The sequence below is a fragment of the Pneumocystis jirovecii genome (assembly GCF_001477535.1).
Source record: "Pneumocystis jirovecii RU7 chromosome Unknown supercont1.13, whole genome shotgun sequence".
NCBI classification, from domain to species: Eukaryota; Fungi; Ascomycota; class Pneumocystomycetes; order Pneumocystales; family Pneumocystaceae; genus Pneumocystis; species Pneumocystis jirovecii.
In genome coordinates this window covers 169219-189608 of record NW_017264787.1, presented here as the reverse complement: position 1 = coordinate 189608, position 20390 = coordinate 169219, and the positions used below count along the sequence as shown (strand labels likewise).

The window sequence follows — 20390 nt, the reverse complement described above, 5'->3', positions numbered from 1 at the left end:
ATGATTCAATGCAAAAACCAACGTATATACAATCAAGTTACTTTTTCCGGCCATGGTCTATAAAAAACAAAATCATTAAACAATTTATATCAAAATCCATATTTTTTTCCAGATTGTCTTTAAAATAATTAAACCAAACGATAAGATTACATGCATATATATACCTTTTAATCTCTTTATTCGCAGCAAATGACTCTTCGAAAACTTCTCTTTGAGATATTGCAGAGTTCAGTAAAGTTGTAATTTGGTGTCTTCCTGCACCAATCGATCGTATTGGTTGAGGCTTAAAATGATTAGATGATTAAAAAAAATATGCATTTATATACAGCTTCTACTAATAAACCTTGCTTTTTCATCATCTCATTTGTATTATATTCCTCTTCAGCATTTACTTCCAAAAAATTAATAGGACCTTGCTCCGTTCTGCGCTTTCCATAAATTCTCATCTACTTATTAGTATAAAAATAGTCTATTTAAATATATTACCGATTCGATATCCTTTTCTTTACGAGAAACCTCTTTTTCCTCCTTATCTAACAAATATGTATGTTCCAAAAAATCCTGATCTTCATCTACACGATATAATTCATTGTAATGAACATTTGGCAGATTTTTTTCATTTAATTTTACATTATAAAGATCACTATTTCTTTTTGAAGCTAAATAATCATTTTTCTTTACAAAAATTGGAACATAAAACGAAGAATCAGACTTCATTTGTTCATATTCATCTATATCTGGTTTTTCCATGTTCAAAGGAAAAAAAGAAACTTTTGATTGAAAATCATCTACATCATTCTCTTTATGTTCATCTTCCTTATCTTTTGTTATTGAGTGAGAAATATATATGCGTTTCGTATCAGATTTTCCGGTTTCAGTATTTTTGAATAAACGAACCATTTTTAAATTATTTTTAGGTGCTGGGAGCAATGAAGAGAACCCTAAATGCTTTTCTTCTGCACTACTGTTAGAAATACCTGTTTTTTCTGGCTCATCAAACTCATATTCCTTATTGATTTTCGGAAGTTTCCGAATATTTTCTTTTGTTAAAGAAGATATAGAAGATGAAAATAAACCAGATACACCATTCAATTCCTTTCTCTTAAGTGATTTCCGTGCATTCTTTTCAAAACATGTTATTGTATCATCATCTGAGTCACTATAATTTACAAGACCTGTCATTGTAAGAAAATCGTAATCGAGGAAAAATAAAAAAGAAATTTAAAATAATTAAAAAACAAAAAAAGATCATATAAAAATTAAACCATGAGAGGTTTACTTTTTAAGAAAATATCAAAGATATACCTTATATTTATTTTTAAAAACATAATTTAATATTGCCAGGCATTCCACATTTTAAAACGTAAAAGACTTAAAAAATCATCAGATAAAAAGCGATATCGAAAACCACAATATTTTAAAGCAAGTGTATCTGTACACATATTTTCAGTATATACAAGAAGCAGTTGAATTCCATAAAGTTTGTCAGAATTTTCTTTTTTTATATCAAAAAGTAAAAACAATTTACTATTAATTGCATCATCTTGTTGAAACGCACCTATTTGTAAAATTAGAAAATATAAAAATATATTTGAATATACTAACGATCAATGGTGAATTGTGAAGCAAGTTCTGATTTAGATACCATTGAATAAAATTCATCAGAAAGTAATGATTCAGATAAAAATATTTTTAATATAGATCGTTCTATACTTGACTGAAACAAAGGTTCAAGGTTAAAACATTCTTGAAAATCTACAGCCCTTTTAGAGATATACATTGTTGTTGTCTTTTGAGGAGAAATAGGTGTTGAGTGCAAAGCTAAAGAAGCTTGCCAATACTGAGAACTTGATGTTCTAATCATAGATACATCATCACGTGGAGGTAATAGACATGGAGCAATCATTTTTTTCCCATTATAAAGTGCATGTGGTGAATCCGTAACAATAGGTACTAATGTTGGTCGCAAAGTATTAACATCACGAGCAATTAAACACCTTGGTTCACAAGAAACAGCCCATAAATGACGAAATGCTTGAAGATGAGAAATATTATCCCATGCAGAATTTGGGAATTGCGGATAAAATGCACATATCATAGAAGCTATTGAAATATTTGAATTTCCGAGACTATACTGACCTCCTCCTAAAAACAAAATACCAATAGCCATATGTGTAGCCATATGATTTCCATATGTTATATCAGAATCAGTGCGCCCATGCAACTTTCTTAATCTTCGTAAAACATCTAAATCACCTGAACCTGTCATAACACAACTTGACGATATACATAAAACATCTAAACAATTCTTTACAGTAGTTCTACAAAGTTTCTGATCATGTGTACTCGCTATTAAATCAATAATTGAAAGTTTAAAATAAATAATATACCTATTACAGCAGAAAGATTCATAAATTTATCCAAAAAGTGCAATAAACATTTCTTAGCATTCTCATTCCTTGTCCCTACGAAACGAAGAGCCATACTGAAACAAGCACCAGCAATTATATTAAATAATGCCATATCATTCGAATCAAGTGCAGTTTTATTAGAAAGTAATACTTGATCTCTTAATATAGGTGGAAGTTGATTTCTAATCCATTCAAATGTGCAATCAATTTTATCCCATAAGATACAATTTTTCGCTAAGACCCTTAATAGTAAAATATCAGGTCTTACATAATCTAAAAGATGTTCTGTTGTTGGTATCTCTATTTTTTTTGCAACATCTTCATCGTTTGTTTTTAAATATATTAAAGATAATGCAATTACAGCACCAGATGAAGCCATATCCAAGTTTTGTGATGTTTCTTCATGTCTTCCACCAGAAATACACGATACAAGATTTTTAACAATATGAAGATCTTGTAATCCTTTTAAATTCTGACCTTTTCCAATATTAATAAATCCTAAGGCAAATCCAGCAGAAAGACGGTAACCCTCATCTCGAAATTCTTGTCCATGAGGAGAAAACCGTGATATTTCTGTTAAAAGAACTTCACTCATTCTTCTATGTTGAGTATTGTAATATAATAATCCTATACCTAAAATCCCAGCAGTTTGAGTTAATGTAGATAAATTAAGTTCTGAAGATCCTGGGGGCAATAAAGCCAGTACATGTACAGAAAGTAATCTAGTAATAGTAGGATCCATAGTACCTATAAAAGATACAGAAAGTCCAAGAAGAAGACCAATAGATGTCATTGTGTGTTTCGATGTTAAGTAGTTAAAAGCATGCCAAGTTGCCATAGATTTTAAATGCCCATTTAATCCAAGCCCAAATAAAAATCCAGCATGTCTATTAGAAAGTTCATTTGGCTTATTATATACGATCCATGAAGCACTAATGTCTTTAGTATCATTAGCAATACTTAATGCAGCTGCTGTTCCATTATGAAACAATCCCCATGTAGTAGTTTGATCATCAAGAAATGATTTCGCAACAGGTACTTGGACTTGCTGAGGTTTTATTTTAACAGTGAAATTAAAGCCAGGTATTGGGAATTTTTCAGTTGGTAGTGGTGTTTTTGAGCTATAAGCATATAACCCTCTACCAATAGGGATAGATAATGTTCGAATAGCAATAATTTGGGCAAGTGTTTGCTGAACAGAAACAATTTCGTGTTCACTATATTTATATAATTATTAAATACAAAATAAATAATTTACCTCATTTCAGGGCGTAAATCAATCCTGACAACAGTTTGTTTAGATATCTGAAGAAGTTTTCCAACTTCCTGTAGACGCCGATCTTCACGAAATATAAGTTTTGTTACAGCTTTATGATCTTCCTCTGAAAAACGATCCGAAGATACATGAGCTTCAAGATCTGAAACTTCTTGACATATTGTTTTAGTATCTTTTGGTTCTGGCTTTTTTTGCTAAAAAAATCAATACATTATTAAACAATACAACAAAAAAATACAGAAAGAGTCGGAGGAAATCTACGAGGTCTTTCATCACCAACAGTAATACGATATTCAAGATCTTTTCTGTCTATAATAACAATTATACATTATTTTTTTAAAAATTATAAAAAACATACCAATAAGTTGAAGTGCTTCAACACCCCAATTTGGTAAAGGATTTTCTTGAGAATATCTTATGGCATCTCGCAATGGTACAGCAACTCCATCAGGTAAACGTTTTAAATGATCTAATGTAAACTTATATTCAACCATTTGTGTAACAACATCCTGAAGAGGCAGTTTAGGATTAAGTAAAGTTTCATATAATGAAAAAACAGTTTTAGAAAGTGACGGTACGATTTTAGATCCTTGAGTATAATTTAAATTTTTATGTTCTAAATTAGTTTTTCCGATATTTGTAATAGATGGAACTGGTTCATATTTTTTCCTTTTTAACATTAAAATTAAATTATGATAAACAGAATAAGGTTTTGAAGGAAACTGAGATATATTAAGGTGTTCAAGCCGTGCTAATATATGTTAGATTTTAATTTCCACTGCACACTACTAACCCTTATCAAATATTATAGTTGTCATGAATTCATCATATAACATATCTTTTTCTACAAATGCAACCCATCCTAACCAATATGCCATTTGTGCTTTTATAGGTATTATTTGACGACAATATAATAATGTAGCAGAATCAAATTTAAAATCTTCGCTTAAAATATGAAAACACTGCAAAATATAAGATAAATGTTTTGTCATAACCGACATATCATTTTTTTGACAAAAATGGTATGCTTCAGCAATAATCTCAAGTATTTCAGTTGAATAATTCCCATTTACTTTATTTTGAATATGTCTAGGTTTTATACTACCACATAAAAAACATGAAAACAATGTAATAGATAACGATTTAAATTCATTCAAACATAAACCGTTCGACAATTTTTGATGTAGAAACGCAGCTTGAAAATATTCAAAATCCTTATAAGGCAAAACCATTTTCAAAGCTTCAAAACATCTTCGAACCAAAACAGTATTATGTTCAAGATCAAAAGAAATTCTCCTTAAAGTGCCATTTACATCTTTTAAAGATACTCGACAACCAACAGGATAAACCAATTCACTTATTTCTTCTTTAATAGAATCAACTTTAACTTCAATATCAGGAGAACAAGGTGCATAGAGTCTAAGAATAGGTTTTTTTGTCGAAAATATAAGTATTTTTTCCATACATTTAGAAATAAGAGGCGCAGCACCGATAGCAGGAAAAGTGATAGAATCAATCAAATAAGGCGAAAATCCCTCATCTCGTCGAAATATAAGAATCAAAAGTGTTGACTCTTCTTTATTGAATATAGAAATAACTTCAATTCCTGGTGACGGACGAATTGAAAATACAGTAAAGGCAAGTTTACTTAATAATTAGAAAATATAAAAATAATGATCTAAACTTCTTACTTGAAGCGAGATGGAAAACTTTCAATATGTGTTACAAAAATTTCTTTTCTAAGCCCTTCAGATTCACCTAACAATGCAGGTAATTGATTATTATTGACAAATGCCATCCTATCCAACGTAATGGTCAATTCAGACTTTAAAGAAGACCCATATATATCCGTATCTGTGTCGTTATAATTTAAGCTTCCAAAAGAAGAGCGTCGCCTCGCCGATACACTTGTTAACGGGCGAGGAAAACAATGCTCTGTTTGAGAAACATATGAACATTTCCAAATGTCAACTTGTTTCTTCTCTGCATTCCTTGTTACCAACAACGCTTCATCCCCTTTGCCTATATAAACTAACTCATCATGCACATCAAATGAATAAATCCCATCTGCAACAACAAGTCCAAACTCGTCCAACGGCCCAATCAATGAAAAAAAACGAGGAGAATAATTTTCAGGAGTTGACTCCTGAGATGGCATACCCAATTCAAGATTTTCAAGAGATCGTTCAAGAATCAATCCTCGAGGCGCAGCAAGCACCCGTCGAACACGAAAAGGAACATGAATAACCCATAGTGCGCCATCCAAAAAGAAAATATGCGATAAATCCTCAAGTATAATGACTAATGCTCTCAAAAGGTGGGATGATGGGTTCATTGAAAGCCTATCAGATTTAAGTTTCCCATGAGTTGCTCGTCGATCTTTAATAGACGTTTCATGCGCCATACGCCTTGTATCATGAACACATCCACTCAATTGGTTCAAAGACCGGGTTCGTGTACCTAAAGGCGGCACATACGATGGATCATGATAACTCGTAATTTCATCATTTGGATTCACAAAATACGCAAACAATGCATGTGTCACTCGTTGACCATCATCATCAAAATTAAAAGACCGTTTTACTCTTCCTGAAACAGACCAAACAACAGTATTATCTGTAATTAAAAGCTCTTCATCAAGAAACGGAGAATCTTCAATTACACGCCATTCGGCAGAATCCACTGCAATCCCATTCTCTGAACAATAAAAAAGACCTGCTGGAAGATGGTTTCCAAGCTCTTCAGGGACAATTTCAAATGTCATTTTTATAAAAAATTCTTTTATTTAAAATTTATTCATCATTAGTTGATATATTGGACGTTTATCACGATCTGTTAATCAGGTCGATTTTATAAATAGCAAATAAAACCAAGTCTTTTTAATAAAAATACAAACAATTATATCATTTACATGTCTTAAATATTTTAATGATAAATTCCTAAATAATTTAATTAGACAATTTTTAAATATATAAGAGCTAAAATTTAAAGTTTTAATAAAAAATTTTCAAAAAATAGCAAATATATATCTATATAAAAGTTATACACTAGTATACAGTCTTTTCCCTTGAATATATCATTTAAATTTAATAAAAACGTACAATAATATTCAAAGAGTATTTTCTAGAAAGTTTTTTTGAAAAAGTTCATCCTTTTAACAATACCAAACAATTATATCTTATGATAAAAATAATATATTTGTAAATACTTATAATTACTTCATAACTATTTGTACATAAATATTGAATATAAACATATAAAATGATAAATTTATCAAGACTTTTTAAGATAATAAAAAACCACCACTATATAAAATTTACATATTATCATAGCATTTTATCAACACACAACATCTGCTAACATCTTTTTACTTCATGTGATATTCTATTATTATTCAACACAGCATTATTTAAACAAAACTTTTCACAAAATCTACATATAAATCATTAAGCTCTATCTTTAGAATATTTCCAATCAAGGTTAATTCCTCTTGCGCATATTACTATCTTTTAGATATTTTAATCATTTTATGATTTCTTTTCTCAATTTTACAACAATGCTTTAAAAATCTATAATTTTTATATAAAAATAAAAACCTTTGATAATTTACTCATTCTTAGCTTAATCAATCAATTCTGAAGTAGAATTATCTTTACTATCTAAACTGCCATATAGAAACAATTTAAATCATATATATAATATAAAAAATTAACCTATTACTCCAAAAATATTCTTACAACTAATAACATTTGGGACTTTTTACATTTACAATTTTTTTTAATAAAGACTATATTTCTAATTTATTTTTTTCTAAAAAAACTAAAATATTCATAAATAGTCTTTTTATTAAGTATGTCTCATTTTCTAGATTCTTTATCGGTTTTTTAAACTTAGTTCCAAGAGCGATAACCTCAAAAAATAAAATCAATAATTAAAATAATACATATAATGGTTCTTGATCCATTTGAAGGACGTCTTGCATTCCTAGAAATCCTTAAAAGACTTACTGCTAGTCAACAATCTCAAATAAAAACAGCACAATTTGCACTTCGACATAAAGATTTAGATGAAGATTTATATAATTGTGTATTGGAAGAACTTGAACTTGTAACAACAAATTATATTTCAAACTAAATATTTAACATGATCTAGTCATCTTTGAACTCTAGAGTAAATATTATATACTTTTTGGAGACCCTTTGCGACTACAGCTACAGAAATGGATGCAACAGTTATATTTCAATGATACGTAAAGATATTGCAAAAATTGTTAGAGCAGTAGCACCACCTGGACCACAAGGAGCAGCGAATGTATCAGCAGTCCGGAAGGTAACACCTTTACGCCTTTTTTAGTCTTACTTAGCTTCAGGTTATTGAAAATCTAAAAAACAAAGCATATATAGACAATCGAGATTTCCTTGAAATAGAAGCATCTTTATCTAAAAGAGATGACAAGTATAGCAATTCACAATGCTCTATATGCATTCACTGTTGTAGATCTTCAAATACCATTCAAAATAAAGCTTTTTTTTCTAAAGAAGAAATTTTTCGTAGAATTGAAGAAGATAGAGAAAGAGTAAATATAGAAACACAAATAAACCTAAGTTAATGGAAAAATAGCATAAACGATTGCGAGAAAATATATGGGTTGTTCCCGAAGGGAACGTTGGTATAAATGTAGAGTTTGAAAATACGTGGGAAACCACATCGTCTTTAGATGAATACGATTTCGAATATATGGAAGAAGAAAACACAAAAGCAGCTATGATTCCGTCATAAAAACAAGGGAGATATGTTCTGTATATATTCGCTTATGCTATGAAAACCCTGATTTATATTGAACGATAAATCAACTTAAAGATATTTTTGCACCCAAATCCTCAAATGTTTTCTTTATTTTATCTGCATCTTCCTTATTCACACCTTCTTTAAGCATCTTTGGACTACTCTCTACAAATTTCTTGGATTCCACAAGATTCAGTCCTAAAATCGACTTGATTTCCTTAATAACTTTTGCCTTTGCAGCAGGGTCGTATGATTCAAGAGTTACATTAAACAGGCGCTTCTCTTCCTTTTCTTCATCGTTCTCCTGGTGTACTGGTTCAGAAGTAGATAATGGTACTGATGTAACTACAGGTGCAATATCTTGAATATTTAAATGAATCTATATTTATTACTTAAAGATCAGCAACTTGTATAGAGTGGCATCTGAACTCAGAACCTTCAATTGAGAGACAAGTTCTGCTGTTTCTTTCAATGTCAAACAGCTTATCTGATCCACTATCTTAGAGATTTTATCATTAGACATAGAAGAATAATGATGAATCCTTTGGAACCTTTTAAAATATAAATATAGATTATTTTAGGAAAAAAAATCCATTCTTCCATACCTGTAAATACATTTATGTCTTCTTAAAAAGAACTTTAAGGCATTTCTTGACCAGTATTGTGCCATTATTATTTTTTTTTTCTTTATAGACTTTTGAAGTTAAAATCGATAATGTATTTCAAAAAAACATTCAGAATCAACCAACACTACATGGATAAAAAATCAAGATAAAATGGCAACTTTTCATTATTGTATAGAATGTAATAATATGCTTTATCCTAAGGAAGAAAAAGTAAAATTAATATAATACTTTTTTCATTTTTTTAAGATAAAAAGTCTCAAAAACGACTTTTATATGCCTGTCGAAACTGTGATTACAGTGAAGTTGCAAAAAATCTCTGCGTTTTTAGGAATGAGCTCCGTTCTTCTTTAGTGTGAGCAGTATATTTCAATTTTCATACGTTTTTAACCAGTTAAAAGAGAAACAGTCGGTGTAACAGCGGATCTTGGATCAGATCCTACATTAGTTCGTTAAATATATATATAATAACAATGTTTCTGAATATCTGATAGCCAAGGAGTAATAAAGAATGTCCATCATGTCATGGACGAGAATCAGTCTTTTTCCAATCACAAGGAAAAGGTACAGAAACAAAGATGGTAAGACCATGCCATAGTTAGCTTAACTAAGACACATAAGTGTTTACATTACGTATGCGTTAATTGTGGAAAAGTCCATTAAGTTATGTGAGATATATCAAATATATTTTACAAAATATTTAAACTATCTTTTTTAAAAAAGAAATGATGACAATACCGTATGACCCATAATGTTTTAACTAATATGATTCAAATGGCTTACAATGAAAAAATCAGTACATTTTTTATATATTAAATTAGTATAAATTTCATATCTTAATATTAAACAACTTTTTGTGCTAAGGAAATGACTTTATTCCATCCTTTATACTTTAATTCTGCAGAAACAATTCCTTCCGACTATTAGTTGTATATTTTTAAATAACTTTATTCACCAAGAATACGTGTGCCAATAGGCTCTTTCTTATTAATTAAAATACATGCATTATCATCAAACCGAATATATTTCCCATCCTTTCTGCGTGTCTCTTTTTTTGTTCGAACCACTAAAGCATGCTTGATATCTCCTCTTTGAACTTTATTTATATTCTGAGAACCTGCAGATAAACCGGATGACCGTGCTTTTTGAATAACAACAACAATTTCATCACCTAAAGAATAAATAAGACATAATATTATATTTTCCACAAAAAAACAACCTATTTTTGCATATTTTCCTGATTTTAGAACATTAATACATTCTGCTAACTGTGCACCCTACAATAACTTAAAAAACTATCAAAAAAAATGGTTAAAAAACTTACAGAATTATCTACAACAGAAAGAATTGTCTTTAAATTAATCATTATGTTAACAATTCTTATATTTTCAAAAAATTTAATTTTTATATACTTAGATAAAAATGTCGTCTAATCGATAATATTATACCTTATTATAATATATAAATATCTACTTATACATATAAAACATGTTTTGTACATCTACAGATTTATATATAAAATTTGGATTAATATAATATGATAAAATATCATTGTTTTCTATTTTATTATTTAAGAAACCAAAAAATACTAAGTTTAATAATATCTAAAATTCAAAAATAATTTAACATATAAATAAACATTGAAAAGTAACATTATATTTTAAAATAGACAAATATTTTTTTTAAAAATAATAATTTTTAAAAATAGAATATTATATATTTCCAAAATTTATTAAATCTTGATCAAATATTCAAATTCTTAATGAAACGTATATTTTAAATACAAATAATACATAAATTTTATTTAAAAAGCATTGTTTAAAATACAAAAACTCTTTTTTCAATCCATTTCTTCAATCATAAAAAATACAAAGACATCGATAAAATATACCAAATCAACAAAAATATAAAATTATAAAACAAAATTACAAAAACAAATACAATCAATTGAAATATTTAAATAGAATATATATATATATATATATAATATTTATTCATAAAACATTTTTTATTTTATACTTTCAGCCATATTTCTATCCCGCTCACTTCGGACACGTACATGATTTAACGAATAATACACAACTAAGAAGAAATTCTATAAGAAAATCAAAGTAAAATGGCATCTGCAGCAGCAGTAAATAAACCTTTAAATACAATTTAATGTGTTTTACTAAAAATTAAAAAAATAGAACCAACGTAGCCGGAAAAATGTTAAAAAAGGAGTTCAATTTACTATAATGATTGTTGGTGCAAGTGGCACAGGAAGAACAACATTTATTAATACTCTTTGTAATGAAAATATTATGGAGCATAAAGAAGTAGATGATCCAGCAAATGCACATCTTGAAGATGAGATTTCAATTCATCCGGTAACAGTAGGTAATAATGAAAATAAATAGTGATAAGTAAAGCTGATTACATAAGATCTTGAAGAAGATGGAACACGTATTTCCTTAACAATTGTGGATTGTCCTTCATTTGGAGATAGTGTTAATAATGAGATGCAGTATGAATACCTTGTTTATTATTTCATACATAATATTACAGTTTTCGAGAGATTTTAGCTTACCTTGAGCGACAATATGATAATATATTGGCAGAAGAATCAAGGATTAAACGCAATCCACGTTTTCGAGATAACAGAGTGCACGTCTTACTATATTTTATTGTACCAACGGGACATGGACTTCGTGAAATCGATATTGAATTAATGCGTCGTTTATCTCCAAGAGTAAATGTTATTCCAGTAATTGGCAAGGCAGACACACTTACATTGGCGGAATTGCAAGAAAATAAAAAATTAATCATGGAAGACATAGATCATTATAATATCCCTATTTACAATTTCCCTTATGATGTTGAAGAAGACGACGAAGAGACTGTTGAAGAAAACGCAGAATTGCGTAGCATGATGCCATTTGCTATTGTAGGAAGCGAAGATATCATTGAATATAATGGACGACGTGTAAGAGCACGGCAATATCCATGGGGGATTGTCGAAGGTATACAATTCCATACAAGAAGGCAAATCTTCACGTATCTAGTTGAGAATCCGGCTCATTCCGACTTCTTGGTAGTAAAATCAGTACTTTTGCGCACACATCTATGTGATTTAAAGGAAATCACTCACGATTTTTTATATGAAAACTATCGTACCGAAAAATTAAGTAAATCCGCTGATGTCTCTGCGTATATTCAACTTCTTTTTCATAAAGCTGCTCATTTGTCTTTAGTGATATATCGATTCGTCGAGAAGATCTTGCAACCCAATCCGTACGTTTAAAAGAAGAGCAATTACGCCGTGAGGAAGAAAAACTCCGTGAAATAGAGCTCAAAGTTCAACGAGAAATCAGCGAAAAACGCCAGCAACTTCTTGCCAAAGAAGAAGCCCTTCGCAGTCTTGAAGCACGTCTTGCAGTTTCTTCTCAAAACGCTGCTCCAGACTCATAATTCACTTTTTTACATTTATTTACATTCTTTTATCGATTATACTGCATCTTTCATACATTTTTTTAAACATCAATAAATCCAATTTACTCTTAAGATCGATCGATTCTAACTTTACTCCGAACATTTTTTTTACAACCCCCTCCAAAATGCACTTATCATATACTTCTTCTGTATCCATACACGTCTTAATATCTAATATAATCAGATATACTATTTTATCTTTCCCATACAAACTTTAAGCACATCCGCTTTACCCTCTCCATTTGCGTAGGGTTAAACCCTAACTACTTTATCAAAGTCCAATTTACAAAACTCCACTAAAATAGCTCACTAAAAATACTCAAATACGTCTAAGGTAAAAAAAAATTAAGAAAAGCTTCTTATGCTTTCAATAACATGTTCTACGCTTCTTTTGTCCTTTTTTTCCTCTTTTTTACCATCTTTTTTACCATTTCTCTCTACATTCTATATATTAGGGTTTAGCCCTATGCAGAATACTGATTAGATCCGACAATAGCTCCTTCACATGATCCGAGCCTCATTTTGGAGACAAGGCAGAGCACTATATGAGTATTTGACTCTTGTAAAAAGCATTAAAGTAAATTAATACTAAGAATACATAATTTTTAAATATAAAAAAGAACATTAAAAACATTTTAAAAGCATCTTTCTGTATATTTTGGCAAAACAGTCATAGTAAAAGCGACATTAGAGTTACCTAGGCAACACGATACGCGGGAAGTCAAACAAGGACACATGAAGAGATCGAAAGAGCATATTTTTCAGTGAAAAGCAATCATTTTTAACAAAGAAATAAGGAATAAAAAGGACAGAAAAAAACATTTTTAGAAGAAATACGTAGTTATATATTGGAATTGCACTAAAGTTCTAAAAATATAGAAGATTTTTTTATATTTGATTTTGTATTTGAGATCGGCGATCTAAAGGTCACTAAAAAACGCATATAAGACGGTATTTGGACACAACAAGTGGAAATCTCAGTATTTGAAACCAGTATAGAAGAAGTTTGAAGAGCATATAGTCATGAAATTATGTCAGCTTTCGTAACACATCTTCCACAGATGAGAAAAGAAACGGGAGACCTGCATAGTATGTCTAAACACACATCAACAATACTGGAAAGAGCATCACCGTGGCCTAAGCTCTTGCAGAAAACGTCATCAATGTCTGCAATTACATCGTTGGCTGTATCAACTGCAGCAGAAAATGGAACCACGTTTTCTAGATCATTTCATGGACTGGGGTTTCCAGGAAAATCCAATATGTTTATTTCATCGATTGAACATCAACGATCCTTTTCATTGAATACAGAGACAGAATGTATATCTGACGGTCTTACAAAAGAAATCGAGCCGTTTGATGATTTTTCATTTTTTCCGTCATCAGATGCAGATCTTATAGATATACCGGGACTACATCATAGTAGAAATTCATCAGAGCCTTTTAATAACCGCAGGAATCACCATAAAATCAATGGACATAGTGAGCCTTTATCACCAAAGGGGATCATGTATGATTGTTGTCCTATTATTCCTGAATCTATTAAAAGTGGAGCACCTGAAGCTACAGAGCCGATATATACAGATTCTTCAGATGCTTTAAACCATGCCTGTGCAGAGCTTGGATCAGGGCTGAAATCAAAGATTTTCAGGAACCGTTCATTAAGCATGGGGATCCAGCAATTTATTAACCGAGAAGGCATTATTAAATTGAAGGAGCGGTATATTTATCGAAACACACATCACGGGTTTCGGAAAAAAGATATTGGCTCTGGAGCGACAGCTACGGTTCAAGTTGTTAGCCTTAAACCTGGATGTCATTCAAGCATTGAAAGCACTGGTGGAGATTCTGGTCTTTTTGCAGTGAAAACTTTCAGGAAGAAAAGCAGGTCTGAAAGAAAAGAAGATTATCTCAAAAAACTTGCCAGCGAATGGACAATTCAACGGCGAGTTGACCATCCGAACGTTGTGCGTGCCGTCGATATTTGTTTAGATGATCATGCTCTCAGTGCAGACTCATGGTGTGAAATAATGGAATTTTGTGCCGCGGGCGACCTTCATTCTCTTATTAAATCCATGGTCGACTGGACTGCAGAGCCAGAGCCGAAAGAAATGGCACCAAACCTTAGAAACTGTCTTTTTAAACAGCTACTTCGGGGGATTTATTATTTGCATTCTGAGGGGATTGCGCATAGAGATATTAAACCTGAAAACTTACTTCTTAATTACAACGGTATTCTTAAAATTACAGATTTTGGTACAAGTGACGTATTATTTAATAAAGACTCCCCAGAGGGGGAAAAAAAAGCCAAAAAATGCCGTGGGATATGTGGAAGTGGCGCATATATTGCTCCCGAAGTATTTACACAAAAAGGTAGCATCACTTCGCTTTCTCCGATATGTATCATTTTAACATGTGTTAGAATATGATGGCTTTAAGGTAGATATTTGGTCTTGTGCAATTGTTTATTTTTGTCTCACCTGGGGTGGGACACTTTTTGTTAAAGCAATGCCTGGTGATAAGCATTATGACAATTATTTAGATGCTTTTAAAAAGTTTCGAGCAAAATTTATCGATTCCTTAGATTCATTATCATCGAATTTTGCATCACATCAAACTAGTGTTGATTCTTCAGCCTTGCCTTTGTCAACATCAGTACCCTCTATTTCAAGTTTTACAGATATGTCTCCACTGTATTCTCCTGTCTGTACTACGAACGGAGTCAAGGATGAAAAACTTCCCGCATATGCTCCTTTTAAGCATTGGAAAGCCAGTACTCAGCATACTATTTATAGAATGCTTAATCCTAATCCTAACGAGCGGTTATCGGCAGAAGAAGTACTAAATTCTAAATTTGTTCAACGGATAGAATGTTGTGCTTTAGACAAAGGACAGGAAACAGATTCTCATGGGAAAGTGGACGTTTCTAATAAAGACTGTTTTAAGCAAATGGAGGCAAGAGTGAAACATGAACATATTCCCTTGGATTTATTAAGAAAACTTAAAAAATCACCATGTTAATGAAAAACATTTTAGAAAGATCCCTAGAAGGGATATCATTGTATATATTAAAATGACTTGTTTTAAATGACGTTATATCAATATAGACCAGTTTCTATGATATAAATTTCAGTTTCCCAAGTTTCTAACGAATTCCGAGTAATTTTTAACTTTTTCTATGATTCAATAAATGAAAACCTGAATAAATAATTTTACAAGAATCAGAACGTGGATTAAAATGATTAGGGATTATTAGAATTTTGTAAATATAAATACATCTAAAAACTTTCGTTCCACAAATGCGTTGCTAAAGCACAATAAAAATCATTTACATCAAAATTTCGTTTGCTAAATCCTGTTCCTACACCTATTCTTCTACCCCGTAACTCCCAATGATCACAATCAAGTATGCCCAATAATTTGCCCCATGTAGCACTTTCAACGCTGACTAAACCATCATTACGAATCCCTTCTGCTTGAGAAACAACATGATTTGGAAGATATAAAGGATGCCATATTGGCACAGAAGGCGCAACAGCAGCAAACGAATAGTATTTCACTTCTAACGAATCCAAGATGAACGGATTAAAGGATTCTTTCAAATACGTAGTTGTTAAATTAGCATACGCAGGTGTATCCATTGTTTGAGAAAACATAATACTCGTTAGAATAGTCGAAGAAATAGACGAATTGCTTTCATTCTTTTTGCAAGGACTAGCCAAAACTTGTGTATCTTGTAGCATGGGATTCTCTTTTACAACACCAGTAGTATGAGGAAAAACACGGCCTAATCCAAGATAGTCTCGACACCAATCCATGAAAGGCGATCCACGGTGAGGACATGACAAAGTCGTCAGGGAAACAGGGTAATAGTTTGTGTACAAACGCTTCGAGAGCAAATACCGGCAATCTAACCCTCCCTTGAACATGATTAACCACATGCCTTAGCACTTGGAAAAAAGTACCATACTGTGAGCAACAAGATTAACACGCTTTCCCTTAACCATAGAAGAAAGTTGTCTGCTAAGTTCTTTGGCACGATGTGCAATCGTACCCGTACTAGGCACTTTGGTGACATAAACCTGACATCCAAGTTTTTTCAAAGACTCAAAAATAGATCCCCAATAATGAAGCTGAAAAGTTGGCAAAGACGACGGAATCTTTTCAAAAAAACCCAGCCCTTGTCTCTTGTAAGATAAAACCCACAAGTAAAACACCCTACCATGACACAATACAATCGGATACTGTGGTGAATGATACGAATACTGAATGGGCAGTAAAAAACGCCATTTGTCAGAAGGCCTTTTGTTATTTCTTTTTCTCTCAGAGTCATATGAAAACAGGTCTCGGAAAGCAGGTTTTGTGCAAATATCAGAAATCACCTGTTTGATATTCAGATCAGAAAACGAGGAAAAGGACATTGATTTTGAAAAAAAAGCGGAAAAAGAGATTTTCAGTGAACGAAAAGACGACGTCATTGCCTAAGACATCCTTTTAACCCGGGTCTACAGCCCATCTAGACCAAAAGATCGCCTGCTGCGCATCTCTGATTTTTTTTGACGTTGGCTGTCGCTCTGGCAACGCTCCTGCAAAAGCGGCATAAAGTATACGACATGGGCGTACACGGACACCACGTACACATATTGGACGGGTCCAATGTATCATAAATGTATCATATATATAGCAAAGAATACCTAAAACAAAACAAAATAATATTCAAAAATAAACAAAACATATTGCAATGCTTAGCTAAGACTCCAAAATGTTAACATGTGCATGCGAGCAATTATCACCAAAAGATACATAGGATATACTGTCTAACACCGACCAGAAACTGACCAGAAACTGACAACTGACCAGACACTGACAAACAAACATCACAACAGGTATGCAGGCTTCTCTCGCCTTTGTCTTTTTTCCAATATCCCTATACGCACCCATACATATCCCATACATATCCCATACATATAACCCTACACCTCCTACGCTGCCACACACTGCCACACACTGCCACACCTTCTATGCAAAATGCCCTCACTTGCCCAGCAACTGCTGATTCACCCCCGTCCACACCGACGACGGAACCGACGCAACCGACGGAACCGCAGGAACCGCAGGAACCGCAAACCCCGAGTGTGCATGCAGCGATGGCGAAAACCCATTCGCCTGCACCCCATAGTGGCCCACCAGCACATTCCCCCCCCCACTGCTCCTCACCCCCAGAGGATTTTTGCTAAAACTCAGCCGAATCCCCCCCTTCACCGAACTTGACAAACATACCCCCTGTAGCAGCCCCAGCGCCTTCATTGCATATCCCACATCCTCAAATTCCACAAAACACATCGGCCCATTCGATTTTGTCCGGTAGCACAGCCGCCGGTACCCCGGCTGCCGCGAAAACAGGTTCCGCAGCTCTTCTTCCGACGTACTCAAAGGCAGATTCCCCACGTATAGCGTATTGCACGGCGGATTCTGGTCCGCCGGGTTCGTGCTAAACGTTATCCCCCCAGGAACCCCCGTTACCCCCCCAACACCCCCTGCAACCCCTCCCACCCCTCCTACCCCTGCCACTCCCCCTATCCCCCCCCGCACATGGCTTCCAAGCCCGTAGCCACACCCCGTGCTCACTGCATTCACAAAATACGGCTGTCCGCCCCCAAGTCCCCCTATCTGCCCTATTTGCCCTACCTGCCCGACCTGTCCCAGCTGCCCTAGCTGTAACCCTCCCATCCCGCTTACCAGCGGCTGCATCTTCGGGCTCACTACATATCCATTTGGTGAGCTCGGCACAAAGTGCCCTGTCTGTCCCTGCGGCAGCAACCGCTGCCGCTCCCCCTTATGCCGCGGCGACTGCCCCGCCGTCCCCTCCGCTTGGAGCCGCCATTCCTCTGCTTCTGCTGCTCCGCTGCTCCCCACACTCCCTACACACCCCGGCGACACCGGCCATAGCTCTGCATTGCCTTCTCCGTGCCCCGGCGACCCCCCGTGCCCCCCATACACTCCATACGCGTACGGCACCCCGCATACCGCCTGCATCCAGTCCCCCGTCTTTGGGTCTAACGCTCCGCCGCAGTACTGTGCCAGCCGGCTTGTCTGCGGGTGGTGCGCCGCCGCCTGCGCCGGCTGCATCCCGCCCGGCGCCGGCTCTCCCTGCACCGCCTGGATCTCTGTCTCGAGCGCCTCTCCTCCCATCCCGGCCCATCCCCGCGCCTCCAGCGCTGCCTGTGCTGCTCGTGCGGCTCCTCTACTCTCAAAATATGCTGTTGCCTGACTCTGTCCTGACTTCTCCGTACCCTCCTCTGTCACTGCGGCGCCCAACCGCCCTACCGCTGTCCCGGTGCATCCCCGTGCAAAGAAAAATAGAGCGGCCACTTCCCGTCCTGTTGCGTCCCGTGGAATTCCCCGCCGAATCACCAGCCGTGCTCCTTCTCCCGGCGATCGGCTCATTGCCCCGCTCGTCTCCTCTCGTTCCCCCACCGCTCCTGTCTCCGAACAGCCCCCTGCTGCACACCCTTCTGTCCCCTCTGTCCCCGTTCTGAGCGCCTCCTGTCCTCTACAGACGCCTCGTTCCCCTCTCTCTGGCCCGTCGGCCGCCATTGCGCGACGCAGCGGCAGCCCCGCCGAAAATCTTTCCGGTCACGTGGATACACGTGACTGTGCGCGCAGCACGGCGGCAGCGGCGGCAGCAGCGGCGCAGACCTCCGCGTCGCGGTGTGTCTGCAGGGCGGCGAGAAGCGCAGCAGCGTCAGCAGCAGTCTCTGCGTCCGTGGGCACAGCGGCGGCAAGCACGCCGACTGTCTGTGCGAGCTGGCTGAGCAACAGCGGGTCGCCGAGCCTAGCGGTTAGTGTGGGCATGGGTGCACGTGACCTAGACCTACATGGACGGAGTGTCTGTGTGAAGCCAGAGGCGGGTGCTGAGCGCGCAGTGGGCGAGGAGCGGGCGGAGGAAGCAGCGCGCGGCGACGGGCGCGAGCGGGTTTGCGCGCGGCGCGGCACGGGCCTCTAGGGGGCCGCCCTGTGTCCGCGGAGGCGCACGGCCGCGTATGTCGGGGTCGCGTGTGTCTGTGCCGTCAGCCCACCTGGATCATGCACACAGCGTACACAGAATGCATACACTCCGCATACACAACGCATACACTCCGCAGAGTGTGCATACAACACGCATACATACAGTGTATAGCATACAATGCACAACACGGTGTATAGTGTATACGCACAGCGCATACATTGCATAGTATGCGGGTATTACTTTATAGACTACACATATATGCCGCATGTATACGCTATATGCGCGTTGCATGCACAGCAGCGCACACTGCACACACCGCGCACCACACCGCGCACATACACTACACACGTACTGTACGTTGTATGCTATACATACACACTGCTGTGCATACGCCGCACATACAATGTATACACCGTATATACGACGCATATAACACGCATACACTACGCATACAACACGCATATACACCGTACTATGCAATATGTACACAGCGCCTCTAGCATACACCGTACAACAGATGCTTTATGCCGCATACACAGCGTATACACGCTGCGCGGGGCACAGTGCACAGCGCATACAGTGCGCATATACCGCGCATATAATACATATATAGCGCATATGCTTCGTATCTACGGCGCATATAGTCGGCAGAGTAGTCGGCAGAGTAGCATATACTCTGTACTGTATGACGCATACACAGTGCATATACGATGCGTATACTATGTATGTGTATACACTGCATAACATATGCGGACAGTATATGCTGCATATATGCATAGCATATATATGCAGTATATGTATAGTATGCATACAAT

The 20390-nt window shown here is 35.4% G+C and overlaps 10 protein-coding genes across 10 annotated transcripts; 4 read left to right on the top strand and 6 right to left on the bottom strand.

Moving 5' to 3' along the window:
- Nucleotides 1-89: 89 nt before the first annotated feature.
- On the bottom strand, nt 90-1182 carry T551_02868 (uncharacterized protein; the record flags this gene model as incomplete). Its single annotated transcript, XM_018375131.1, has 4 exons — nt 90-117; nt 165-283; nt 327-446; nt 487-1182. 4 exons carry the CDS (start codon nt 1180-1182, stop codon nt 90-92), a joined length of 963 nt encoding a protein of 320 aa, XP_018228672.1.
- A 149-nt stretch (nt 1183-1331) lies between these two features.
- Nucleotides 1332-6451, bottom strand: T551_02867 (anaphase promoting complex subunit 1; the record flags this gene model as incomplete). The annotated part of the gene is made up of 8 exons (XM_018375130.1): nt 1332-1558; nt 1606-2349; nt 2391-3628; nt 3670-3881; nt 3926-3996; nt 4046-4438; nt 4481-5334; nt 5379-6451. The coding sequence occupies 8 exons, from the start codon at nt 6449-6451 to the stop codon at nt 1332-1334; spliced, it is 4812 nt and encodes a 1603-aa protein (XP_018228671.1).
- Nucleotides 6452-7635: 1184 nt separating this feature from the next.
- T551_02866 (uncharacterized protein) lies at nt 7636-8466 on the top strand (the record flags this gene model as incomplete). The annotated part of the gene is made up of 4 exons (XM_018375129.1): nt 7636-7794; nt 7840-8016; nt 8057-8263; nt 8308-8466. The coding sequence occupies 4 exons, from the start codon at nt 7636-7638 to the stop codon at nt 8464-8466; spliced, it is 702 nt and encodes a 233-aa protein (XP_018228670.1).
- A 70-nt stretch (nt 8467-8536) lies between these two features.
- T551_02865 (ribosomal protein L7/L12) lies at nt 8537-9142 on the bottom strand (the record flags this gene model as incomplete). The annotated part of the gene is made up of 3 exons (XM_018375128.1): nt 8537-8851; nt 8909-9023; nt 9078-9142. The coding sequence occupies 3 exons, from the start codon at nt 9140-9142 to the stop codon at nt 8537-8539; spliced, it is 495 nt and encodes a 164-aa protein (XP_018228669.1).
- A 106-nt stretch (nt 9143-9248) lies between these two features.
- On the top strand, nt 9249-9697 carry T551_02864 (DNA-directed RNA polymerase II core subunit RPB9; the record flags this gene model as incomplete). Its single annotated transcript, XM_018375127.1, has 4 exons — nt 9249-9308; nt 9353-9450; nt 9497-9542; nt 9590-9697. 4 exons carry the CDS (start codon nt 9249-9251, stop codon nt 9695-9697), a joined length of 312 nt encoding a protein of 103 aa, XP_018228668.1.
- Nucleotides 9698-9937: 240 nt separating this feature from the next.
- T551_02863 (ribosomal protein L14) lies at nt 9938-10461 on the bottom strand (the record flags this gene model as incomplete). The annotated part of the gene is made up of 4 exons (XM_018375126.1): nt 9938-10008; nt 10051-10266; nt 10312-10372; nt 10420-10461. 4 exons carry the CDS (start codon nt 10459-10461, stop codon nt 9938-9940), a joined length of 390 nt encoding a protein of 129 aa, XP_018228667.1.
- Nucleotides 10462-11211: 750 nt separating this feature from the next.
- On the top strand, nt 11212-12545 carry T551_02862 (uncharacterized protein; the record flags this gene model as incomplete). The annotated part of the gene is made up of 6 exons (XM_018375125.1): nt 11212-11229; nt 11285-11474; nt 11520-11601; nt 11643-12097; nt 12140-12284; nt 12329-12545. The coding sequence occupies 6 exons, from the start codon at nt 11212-11214 to the stop codon at nt 12543-12545; spliced, it is 1107 nt and encodes a 368-aa protein (XP_018228666.1).
- A 1052-nt stretch (nt 12546-13597) lies between these two features.
- T551_02861 (uncharacterized protein) lies at nt 13598-15587 on the top strand (the record flags this gene model as incomplete). Its single annotated transcript, XM_018375124.1, has 2 exons — nt 13598-14939; nt 14989-15587. 2 exons carry the CDS (start codon nt 13598-13600, stop codon nt 15585-15587), a joined length of 1941 nt encoding a protein of 646 aa, XP_018228665.1.
- A 257-nt stretch (nt 15588-15844) lies between these two features.
- Nucleotides 15845-16987, bottom strand: T551_02860 (uncharacterized protein; the record flags this gene model as incomplete). Its single annotated transcript, XM_018375123.1, has 2 exons — nt 15845-16486; nt 16532-16987. The coding sequence occupies 2 exons, from the start codon at nt 16985-16987 to the stop codon at nt 15845-15847; spliced, it is 1098 nt and encodes a 365-aa protein (XP_018228664.1).
- Nucleotides 16988-17003: 16 nt separating this feature from the next.
- T551_02859 (uncharacterized protein) lies at nt 17004-19163 on the bottom strand (the record flags this gene model as incomplete). The annotated part of the gene is made up of 3 exons (XM_018375122.1): nt 17004-17260; nt 17391-17493; nt 17628-19163. The coding sequence occupies 3 exons, from the start codon at nt 19161-19163 to the stop codon at nt 17061-17063; spliced, it is 1839 nt and encodes a 612-aa protein (XP_018228663.1). The 3' UTR covers nt 17004-17060.
- Between the last annotated feature and the right edge of the window lie 1227 nt (nt 19164-20390).